General features: G+C 43.4%; 1 protein-coding gene across 6 annotated transcripts in view; it reads right to left on the bottom strand.

Annotated features, from left to right (window-relative positions):
* Positions 1–5,500, bottom strand: part of GK (glycerol kinase) — a 36,815-nt gene extending 31,315 nt beyond the window's left edge. For all 6 annotated transcript variants that reach the window (XM_075033503.1, XM_075033506.1, XM_075033507.1 and 3 more), the window contains exon 1: positions 5,306–5,500. In XM_075033503.1, coding sequence (XP_074889604.1) covers positions 5,306–5,383 — 78 coding nt within the window. In that variant the 5' untranslated portion in view covers positions 5,384–5,500. The remainder of the gene's footprint in view (positions 1–5,305) is intronic.
* Positions 5,501–12,145: the final 6,645 nt, after the last annotated feature.

Raw genomic sequence — 12,145 nt, 5'->3', positions numbered from 1 at the left:
TAAGTATGAGTAATTCAGATAAGGTCAATACATTCCTGTCGAAACAGGTTTGAAGTGTATTTCTGTCACTGCTTTCCTTCTCTTCATATTCATTAAGAACTGGTTCCAGTTTATGATACTGATCTCTCACTTTTTGTAGGGGGAAAAAAAAGTCGAAGTCAGTTTTGCCCTAATTTTATCAGCAGTAGTCACAAAAGAATTGTCTAGGCTATTTGGACATGTAGAGCTATCTTAAACAGAGATGATTTGATGAAAGACAGTGAAAACCACCAGATACATACTGAATTCTCTGATGAGAGATGAGCAATAAATAACACCCTCCTTCCACTCCCAACAAATTATCATACAAAGAATTAGAGCTTGAGCCTTGAATCTCAAGAGTGGAGGAGAGAAGAAAGACCTACTTAGCTATGCTGTATGTAAGCAAGCAGACAAGCACAAGCACTGATCCCTTAATTCAAGCTCTTTATAGGGTCTCTAATATAATACATGACATCACATGAAGGGGTGCAAACAGTTGCATGGTATTGCATTGACTCTTCATCATTTTAGTGGAAAAGAACTCAGATGAATCAGTTCTAACAATTTTAAAAGAATGAAAAGAAATATGAGACAAACTGAAACATGAGGCTCATAGAAGTGATGCAAGAAGCTGCACAGCTGAAAAGACAATAGTGAAAACAGATTTTAGAAGTAACGTTTCATGACTCTCAAGCTTTGCCATGTAACTCTGCCTGCAGTAAAGCTACTTCTGTTAGTCTATGCTGTATCTTCATGAGTTTCTGTTAAGCTGGAACACCTATGGCTTTGCAAGCAAACAAGCTCAGAGCTGGAGTTCTGAAATTGCATTGAAATAACCCAACTGGGGGAAGGATGACAAAAAATAATTCCACCTTTGTATTTAACTAGGATTAGCAGGCAGTCAGAATTTATGAATAAGTACAGTTTAACAAGTGTCCTAGAAATTATCTTGCTTGGAAGGCTCCCGATGAACAGACCTCCCTCCTCCCTCAAGGAGATGCTTATGATTATGGGAATAAAAAGCAAAACTACAATGTATTTTAAGTAATAAAAGCTAAGAGTTAGGGAAAACCTGAAGTATTTGCAATACTTCTAACCCTTCTTGTTAGCTATACAATGCAGTTTTGCTTTTTCCCAAAAGGTCATGTTACTTCAGTAGAGGGGTGAAATGGATACCCTCTGAAGGGTAAGCTCAATGGGTACTAAGTTTTTCCTTATCTAAAAGCAGGTTTTGCTTACTGAAAATAATGCTTACAGTGCAATATAGCTTTATTTGAATGTTTCTTCTGGAAGTGAAGTAAAGGAAGAAAGAAATATTCCTCTGAGGTGGAAAAAAAAATTGTCTGTGGCTGACTGGCAAACCTAGAACTTGAAGTACTGTATATGTACTTCACTGGATGTGTACTTCACTTAACACTTTGATTCTTGCTGTTCCTGGATAAAATGCCAGAAAGACTTTACCCAGCAAATACCTTTCAAGAGATCAGGCAGTGGTTCAGCTGGCCATTAGCCCCTGATCCCAAGACTTTTAGCAAAAGAAGTTACAGTGGATTTTTATGATATGATCCTTGAACAAAATAAAATGGAACATGAGAGATACAAATATTTGGCAAAACATCTAGACCAGAATTTAGTCATCTGGCTACACTTGTTTAGCCTAGTCAATTTATTTTCCTGCTTGCCATCTTTAAGAAAATGAGCCTGAAGCAACTGCAGTGGTACTTAACGCACTGCGCTCTCCCTGGTAACTCTGAATCTGTTATGGAGGTTCAACCCAACTTAACAGAATAGTTGAGATCTCAAAAATAATTACAGTTTATTTTGCAAAAGCAAGTAGCTTAGCAAAGAAAAGATCCAAATTAGGGTCCCCAGAGGGTAAAACTGTAGCATAAGCTAAAACTGTATGTGTATTGTGTGTGAGAGGCAAGGATAAATAAGGAGTGACAGTAACAGAAATGCACCTAAGTTCTGGTGCTTCTTTATCATCTGTGCTCATACAGCCTCATTCACATAAGCAGTAGAATCTCTCAAAACTTGTGTCCATACACAGAATAATTAATTCTGGAAGGAATCTCTGGAGGTTGTCTAGCCCAACCCACTGCTCAGATAAGCTTAAATCTAATGTTAGACCAGGTTGTTCAGGGCCTTTTCTGGTCAGGTGTTGAGCATCTGCAAGGAGGGAAATTCCACAGGCTTTCTGGGCCCCTGATCCAGAGCCCCTCATAGTGAAGCATTTCTTCCTTACATCTGTTTGAAACTTCACTTGCTGCAACTTGTGTTCATTGCCTGTTGTCTTTTTCTGTGCACGCCTGAGAAAAGGCTCGTTCTGTGTTCCCTACAAACTGTGGTTAGATGGCCGAAGACACACCTCAGACTCCCCTGTGACAAAACAACCCCTGATCTCTCAACCTCTCCTTGCATGCCTTGTGCTGCAGAGCAGTGATCATGTTAGTGATCCTCTGCTGAGTGAAATCCAGTTCTTCAGACTCTCTCTTCCTCTGGGGGGACCAAAACCAGACACAGTGTTCTGGATGCTGCCTCCTAAGTGCCACACAGATGGCAATAATTACTTCCTTTGATCCACAGTCTGCACTTTTCTTAATGTGGTTAATCTTCACCACCACAAGGACACACTGCTCACTTATATTCAACTTGCTGTCCAGCAGGAATCCAGGTCCTTATTCACCAAGCTGCTTCTTAGCCTTCTATCCCAAGTGCTAAAGTTTGCTGAACTTCATGAAGCTTCGGCCAGGCCCCTTCTCGAACTGGAATTCCAGTCAACTGCTCCCCCCACTCTGTGGTCATCCGCAAACTTGAGAGGGCATTCCAACCCATCCCCCAGGCTGTTGAGGAAAATACTTCAGGGTATCAGCCCTTGCTACTGACTGCTGCAGAACACCACTTGTAAACTGGCCACCTGTAATTGTAAATTTAGACTCTGAACTGTTGACACTACCCTTTGGCCCCAAAAGACCAGCCAGCTTTTCACCCAGACACCTTTAACCTGGTCAAAATCCAGGTTAAAGATGTCTGGGTCCATCTTTAAAAACTAGTTAACAGTTGCACTCTGCTACTGAATAGACATGTGCAAAGTAACCAACAATTTGATTTTGACTGGTGACTTGATGAAGACGAAAATTGTTGGAAGCACTAGAGAAAAAAAAATGAAGAGCTATCAGTGACAAAGCTATGCAAAACAACTAACACAGTAAAAGATCGAGAGGTAATGAGAGAGCCAAGGAAACAACTCAGGTAAAAAGAGCACCGCATTACATTTTGGCTTAAAATATTTCAAAGCAAAGTCTCTCTTCTAAGCGTGGCAATCTCCTTCCAGTACAGAATTCTCCAGATAACTATGTTATTACCTGAATGACTGATGTGGCTTGTAGCAGGCCCCTGCACACTTTGCCCTCTTCTTCCACCCTAACCCATGTTCTGATTTAATTCAGATCTATCTTTTTTGCTCAAATGCACATAACTTTATTATCATAATAGTTTGATCACACTGCCAAGTTTAAGACAATGCTGCATTTTGAAATTAATTGAGAGAAACCGAGATGGATACAAGAATAATTGAAGAGTGACAGACACAATACACTTTAAAAAAAAAAATAAGGAAAGAATTATGACCTCTTATTTATTTGTGGGAGCACCTGAATCCTCAGAGGAAACATACCTCATGTGGACAGAAAAAAACCCAGCTGTATACAAGCCATTGATGAATGCATCTAGCATAAGAAATTCCTTGTTAGAAGAAATTGTAAAAATACTTGTAAAAAGAGCTTGAGTATAACTTTAAAGCTTGCAGTGTCTCTTTTAGTTCTACTAGTGTTATCCTTTTAGGCTAAGAAAAAAAGTTAACTTGGCGTACATGTAAAGCAGATAGAATTTATCTTCAGGTGTTACAGGGAACTTTTCCAAATTCACTTCTGAAAAGGACTCCTGACTGGCATTCAATACAGTCCACTGGTGCCATTTGTCAGTTTGTAGTTTCTCTCCACCCCCAGATCTGTATTTTGGCATTTGACAATCCCATGAAGGTCATGATATTGAGTAATAATGGTAACATAGGTCAAGAAGATATTCTAGTCTCCTGCTTCATGAAAGAACATTCCACATGGGAGAAGCATTAAAAAAAAAAAAGAAAAGAAAAAAGCAAGGGCAAGCCAAAACATTCATCTTCCCCATTCAACACTGTGCACACTTGACAACTTTTTGTATATAGTCATTATCTCTATTCCACTTCCACGGTGGAAATTATCACTGGGATCTAAGTCTAATTACCGTGACTTACTGACTAGGCAACAGGACATTTGTAAAGATTTGCAAGCAGGAAGTTTATATAGTAAGCTTCATATATAATAACAACATTAGTTACTGTCTATTGCATAAGATAGAAATATCTTCGATCCTTGAACTAAAGGGCTTATATATATGATGAATGTATTCATTGCCCCATCCTTAAACAAACTATCTTCCTCCTGTGTTTAAAGAAGCCCACCTTTCGTAAGGTGTACAAGTTCAGTCACCTGAATACATACAGTGTACAGGATGCATTGACATTAGGGTTGTAGCCTCCGGAACTGCAGCAGTCACTCCAACAGGCCCGAGTAGGTTTTAGAGGGGAACACAGCAGAGTCATTGCATTGTTTGAACACTAGCTAATCACCGTCACTGAACTCACGCGGATCTATTCCTCCAGTGCCTGAGCACCTTGTCCATTTGATTTCATTCAGGGCGAGATACCCGACCGATTTAAAACACAGCCTGCTGGAAGCAGCAGGATTTTGCAGCCCCCCTCAAGCAGCGGCCAGAAACGCTTGCCTCCGCCTTGCTCAGGGGGCCGGGCAGGCACTGCTAGAACCGCCGCACGGCCCGCTCCCCTCCGTTCTCCCCCCTCCAAACCCCAGAGCGGCGGGAAGGCGACGGGGGTCTGATCGCCGGGGGACAGTGTCCGCCGGCCGGCGGCTCCGCCACCCCCGTGTCCACCGGCGCCCGCTTCTCCTCGGGGCCCGGCAGCCCCGGCCCGCCGGGGGACAGGGGGATGCCGGCCGCGGGCGAGGGAACGGGAGCCGGGGCAGCGGCAGCACGGCCCTGCGCCGGCCCGCTCCCCCCCTGCCCTTCCCCAAGGGCGCAGCGGAGGCCGGAGGGTCCCCGCGAGGATGCGGGCGAGGGAAGGAGCGAAAGCAACGGCTCCCTCCGGCCGGCGGGGCCGCCGCCTCGCCCCCCGCACGCCTCAGCGCCCGGGGGCCGCCCCAAAGCCCCCCCCCCCCGCTCTGCTCACCAGGAAGCGACTGGAGCTGGTGCCCTGATCGATGGAGCCCACCAGCGGCCCCAGCACCATCCGGTCCGAGGCGGCCATGAGCCCCGCTCCGCCGCCGGTCGGGTCCCCTCAGCGATCGCCTCAGCCAGCGGGTAACGGCCGCGCCGCGCGACACCGCCAGGGCAGCTCGCGGCCGGCGGCGCGTGGCTGCCGGGGTGAAGCCGGCGGCGGGGCGGGAAAGGGGGGGGGGGGAGGCGGGGCGTTGTCACGGGCGGGGGGCGCTGCCTCGCGCATTGTCACGTCGCAGCCAACCAGCGGTCGGGGCGCGGCGGGGGCGGGGAGGCGGGGGGGCGTGGCCGGGAAGGGCAGGAAGTGGGCCAGCGGTGAGAGGTGGGCGGGAGGGGGGGTGTGTGTCACGTGACGGCGCCGGGAGCCGTTGGCGTGAGGGGAGGCGCGGGAAAGCTGAGGCGTTTTCTGAGGGGAGCCCGTGCCGCTCTGGCGAGGGTCTTGCGGAGGGCCGTGCGAGGCTGCCGGGGCACCTACAGCTTTCCCCGGAGGGAAACCTGTTTCGTTCGTCATCGGGGAGAACGGAAAGAAACCCCTGGCGGGCCCGGCCGGCTTTCCCGGCGCGGCCGCCGGCGCTGCCGCTCTGAGGCGGGATCCAGCCGCAGAGGATGAGCGCTGGGGAGGTGCCAAGCCGGGATGTCCGCTGGAAGTTTTCTGTACAGAGCGAGTATTGCCGAGGAGGCGTTCAAAACTGAGTCATTGAGTTGGCCGAAAAACGTTAGCGGCCCCAAAGCGGCTTGTTTCATCTCTCAAAGCTTTACCCTGCGCCAAGCAGAAATAGTCATTGGCTTTAAAAAATGGGATCTTGATCTTCCTTACTTACTATGTGTTGGTAACTAGTGCTTCAAGAAAAACTGCTGGTGTTGCAAGACCCGTGATAGAATTGCAAAAGCTGATAACGCTGACTAAAGCACACGAGAAGTTACCCTGTGACACGCATAGCCAGCAACTCAGCCCCCACAGGCGCCATTAAATAAATTTGTCTTTGTTGTAACTCCCCATTAGTGGTAGTTGTCCAAACTCTTGGTGTTTTGTTGGCATTGCTGCCTGATAAGCAATATCTGTTTGCTGCCGCTTGATAATGTTTTGCGTGGCATCTTACCCAATGCTTCCGACATACCCTTTCTTTCTTTGTTAGTACTTCAGCTGACATCTAGGAGCCTTGGTTGGGATGTGAACAGCACCAGCTGCTAATCCGTAATAGATAGCAAGGGATTTAGTTGCAGCCCGTAATTACAAAATCTGAAATGAGACAAATACAGTTTAGTAATAAGGTGCATTGTCTCAAGAGTGGAACCACTTACCAAACATTATGAAGGATTTTCTATTATTCTAGAATTTTATAACCAAGACTGGTATCCTTTCTTAAAACTTAAGCTGTAGTTCAGAGATCAATTTGCTCAGGGACGTGCTGAAACCCATAGAGGAGGATCCACAGCAGGTCATACAAGAAGGTCATGATGAACCCTCCTGGCTTTGCAAGAGACCCCGCTCTACATCCTTCAGTTGTCATGGCGTGTGCTGCAGGCAGCTTCTACTCCAAAGCCACAGGCAACTACCGCAGTTGACTTGAAAAGTTTATGCAAGACTACAGCATCTCCATGTAGATTAGCGATTCAAGGAATTAATCTCATGGGATCTTAGTTAAGTCTGAATTCATTAGTATAATTGCTAGGGAAAGCATGGGGTTTGTGTTACTTCGTTTCTGTTAAAAATTGCCGTATGGTGTTTTGAACGTATTTTCTCTCAAGATAAGAGATGACTATTTTCAGCAAAGGTTGAGGTCTCTCAGGATCCAAAAAGAGAGGAAGCAATATCTTGACTGATATTTATGCAACACATGAAATACTACTGCAAGCATGCAAATGTAAAATTTATAAAGATTACTGAGTTATGGAAATTTTCTAGGAGGTGCAGATCTACCATTTTCTTGGGTGTTCTTTAGCAGTGCCTGTGTATTTTCACAGACCGGGAACAGGAGGGGTGGCAACGATGCCATTTCTTTAACGGGCAACAGACATGCAAGCAAGACAGACAGAAGGGGGAAGAATTTTGTCTGAAACTAGAAAATATAGAGTCAGGGAGAATAGCTTATTCTTCCTAGCTCATTAGCTTATTCTTCCTAGCTCATTCAACAGTGTACTTTCCCTTCTTTTACAGTTCTATTCAGTGTTTGCAGAGAACATTTTTTTTCTGTGATATTTATTATACAATATATGAGCGTTACTATTTGCAGAGTCCTTAGTACAGGTAGTGGGCACTGTCCCAGGGAAGTAGCCTGCAGGAGAAAGGAGGGTGGAGCTGTGGCTGTACCTTTACAGTAAGACAGTGTGAGGACACACTCTGCAGAGATAGTTTTAAAGGAATTAGCTTCCTTTAAAGGAAGGAGCATGGATATCTGTATGGACTTACTTCTGCTTCTGGCTCAGAGCTCACTGAGGCAAGTCTACACAATGCAGCTTAAGTTGTTAGCTATTCTATTCTCCCACTGAAGAACATACAAAATGGGGGAAAAAAAAAAATCAAGCTCATATCCAGCAAGTGCTTGTTGGGAGCCTTGTATATATTATTCATGACAGAGGGAGAGATTTGGGAAGTTAGATATACTTACTATAACATTCTCGAGCCTGGCAGAAATAATGGAGGCTCCCACAGATTTGGGAGAACTTAATTACAACAAAGTTGAATTCGGTTCCCCAAAATATTACATTTATGAAGATGGCGCTTGTTTTCAACTGCCTGTGCAATGAGGATTCCTGCAACTGCTGCTCCACATGCAACTTTTTGACCTCTTGTTCTTCAGACTGAACTCGAATGGAAGTTTTCTCTGCCTCTGAATATAGCCCCACTGGTTTTTTGGATATTTTAAGGTAGTGAACACATTTGAAACACATTCATTAGGCACATAAATATTTACAATGCATTTTCCAGAGGCAACGTAATTTAGTTCCTAAAGAACTATTTTCACTAGCAAATAAACCCAGTTGTTTGCTTTTGGTTTGGGTTTTTCAGTTTTGGTTTGGTGGGTGGTTTTTTCCACCTCAGCAGAATGGAGGGGTGTTGGTAATTACATTCTGCTCTTTCTGGCTGATTCTTTTTTATTGACCTCAAGTTAAGGACAAAATGTGACTGTATCAGGCTACACCAAGCATGTGATACCGTGTGAATTAAAGAGTGGGTGCCAGAGGTGCACATGTCTTTCCCTTCTGCCTCTTGGTGATGGAGAGGGCTTGGCAGTTGAATCGTGCTCTTCCGTACTGATGTCTGATCTTTGTGTTCCCCCAGGAAGAGCTGAAGGCAAATATTTTGAACTAGCCTGAAACAGGTGTAGGTATAAAGTGTATACAGCGTGCCAGGAGAATGAGTCACGCTGTCACATACACCCTTTTGCCTACTGGGAAGATGAGTGGTATGTGTGAGAGTGCATATGCCCGCACACGTGGATAAACTCAGTCTCTCTCACTGGCTCAGGGAGCAAAGAGAAACAGATCATGACCTTGGCTGCCAATGCCCTTACACTCATACAGATTGTCTGTGGTACCCGTACGCAGGGAACCTTTTCACAGATCCAGAGGAACGAGATTAGAACAAACAATTCTACGTTCTGTCTCCTAGGTTTATTTTCGAAGGTGTCCACATGCAGTACTCTGTCACCGTTTGGCAAGAACAGTTTTATTGTGAAGCCACGACTGCGGTGATGCAATGAACGTCTCGCAGGATGTGTTTTACTTCTGACCTGATATTAGACAATAGTTTTCCCTGAATGACATTTTATATTTGGAGTCACTCACACTGTTCAAACCCTGAGCAATCGTTGTTGCCATTGCTGTCTTTCTGGTGGACAAAAATAAAACTTAGATGAAAAAAATCACATTTTAAAGACAACTAATGCTAAGTACTTTGAAAAGCAGTTACTAAGCCAATAAATCTTTACATGCGTAGTATTATTCAAATTGAAATGGGGAAATCAGAAAAAAATACCCGAGAATTTTATATAGATAAAAGTAAGCATCCTTGGGAATTAAAATGAATGATTCAGAGAAATATAAATATTCATTAGTGGTATAGTAGATACTCTATGCTTCAAAATCCTTAACACTGAGATACTTGGTCTTCTAGCTTCCATACAAAAATATGGCAATTTAGTGCAAAATTTACTCCTGAAAGAATGTGTACACTGCATTGAAGGGAAGCATTAAAACTGAGTTAGTTTTCTACTGGCTTCACAGCAGCTGTATTTTGGAAGCTTTTTTTTTTTTTTTTACTTATTTTTATCAAATTAGTTAATCTAGTTTGTGCTCCATAAACAGAAGATAGGACCAATTCTCATAGGCTCATTCTTTTTTTCACTTTAGCTTTCAAGCAGAAGCAGGGCAACTGCTGCTAATACAGGGCATCTTTTTGTATATATCTTTTTTGCATTGATAGTGGATATTTCAAAAAATAAGCTTAAGTGAAATTGCTATGTATGATAGTAGAATTAGAAAAAGGCCAATTGCTCTAAATACTGATATTTGACACTTTTGTCTCTTAATCCTAGGTCAGGATTGAAAATCTAGTGATACAAACTCCAGGCTCTGGTTTCCATATGTGGTGAAGATACTAAAAACAAGAAGCAGCAGTGGAATTGTATGAGAACCCTGAGACTGTCACTACACTGGATTTAAACAATTTCTGTTAATCCTGCAGTACCCTGAGCTCTTACATCATGCAGAAGAACTAAAGCAAAGCAGAAAAAAATAAAGTTTCAAGTGAGAGGTCCCATATGTCCACAAAGAGTACAGAAGGATAGTATTTATTAAAACTTACCATAAAATATATCTTCATTTTGTAGAAATATATTTAATTATATTAAGGAAAATACATATTTAGTATACTTAGGAAAATACATCCTATACTTTCGATTTTCTGTTTCAGTTTGGTTATTGCATGCTGAACTGCTGTGCAACATCCTCAGAAAGGGCATTGAGAATTTACTACTGATTATTATATAGTGGTCTAGTCATTTACTCTAGGTAATTAGATTGCCCCAGGATCCGTACATTTCTTTGTCTATGAACTTTGAAAGCTTTTGATGTATTATCTCTACAAAACCTCTTGCAGAAGTGTCATGCTCCTAGCATTTTTTTTATAGATGTGGAGAAAGGCTCAGAGCAGCTAAATTACTGGCCAGTGGTCATGTAGCAAGTCCTTAGCAGAGCAGAGGTAAAGGACAGCTTTCCCTCAGGTCCAAAGGCACTGCATTCCTTAGTCACTGCATTTCTCAGAAATCAGCAACTGCATTCCTGTTGACCTCAGAGAGAACAGGACTGAATAATCTAATAATAACCAGTAGAGGGAGGATTCCACAGGGTAAGTTGATCTAGCTGCACATAGGTCCTAAAAGATTATGTTTTTCCACTACCACCCTGATCCCAGCTCTGCACAGTTTCTTCTTATTGTGCAATGGGTCTGGTTTTTGTTGGATCCTTTCTCGAGTTGTCTGAGCTCATTAATATGGCAGAAAACATACCCAGACAAAATAAAAGTGGATTGTTTTCTGCCAAGAAGCTGAATTGACTCACTTACTGTAATGAGTGCCAGAGCTGGTGCAAAAGCAGAGCTGTCCACAGCTAGGAGCATGGGAAAGGTTAAGAATAAGTAGGAGATGATGTGGAGGACGCTAGGGACAGCGTGAAATATTCAGCAACTGCAACCTGCTAGATTGCCTCAGCTGCTCACAGACCTTCAGCCTCCATATCATCAAATCAAATGTTAGCTATCTGTTGGGAAATTCTGGAGATATTAATGGCTACACTATTGTCATGAAGACTGAACTATACTGTCTATTTTCCAGAATAACTTTAATACCTTGCTGTTTTCAATTTAGTGTATTTCTCATAAAACTGATGGGAGAGCTCAGCTATAGGGAAGTCTTCTGGAGATTCTTTGTGTTCTAGTTATATCCTAAGGCAAAATGATGTTAGTTAGCAGCAGCTGGAGTTCTTGGGGACTGGTAGGTAATGTACGAAGAGTGTCTGAGAGAACTGTGTTTGCTTAGCCGTAAGAAAAGAAGGCCTAGGGGACATTTTACTGCTGCCTATAGCTATCTAGTGGGAGGGTATAGAGGAATGGTGGTAATTGCTACTAGATTAATACTGAAACAGATATATAACCTACACAAATGGTTCAAAATAAAAGAATGAAGACCTAGGAGCAAAGCTTGATATGGTAACTGGAAACCCAGATTTAAGAGTTGCTGCCAGATTAAAACATTTCTCCTGTTTTTACAACTCTAACCTTTTTATGTATTTCTGAGTTTTCTAGCTATTTCCCTAAATGAAAGAAGAGGGTAGGTGTTTAAACAAAAACTCTGTAATCCTAGCAAGGACTTGATATTTGCAGTCCACTACTTCTGTAGAAGATCACCGAGTCGGTAAGAAGAGTCCAGCAGAGTCTGATTTATAGGTAAAGACATTCTGGAGAGACTGGGTGTTAGATTTTGTCCTATAAACCTTGTTCAGTATTGCTGACTCCTCCAGCAGTACCATAACATTTGGGAATACCTTCCACAAGAGATCATGAAAATACCCTGAATTTATGTTGTGAATCTTGGGGTTCTGTAGGTAGGATGAGAAATCCTTTCTGACTGATAGTGGGGATAAATGGGCCATTTTCCTGAAAAAGCAGTGTTTAGAAGTGCAGGAAAAGACTGGGCTTCACAGAATCCATGATTGATCAGTACCACTATCCGGACAGAAGAGGCTGAACATCTTGTGTGAGAAGCATCCCTGCTCTGATGGAGTTCGGGTTCTA

The sequence above is a fragment of the Buteo buteo genome, chromosome 8 (genome assembly GCF_964188355.1).
Source record: "Buteo buteo chromosome 8, bButBut1.hap1.1, whole genome shotgun sequence".
NCBI lineage: Eukaryota > Metazoa > Chordata > Aves > Accipitriformes > Accipitridae > Buteo > Buteo buteo.
This window is presented reverse-complemented; position numbering and strand designations above follow the sequence as displayed.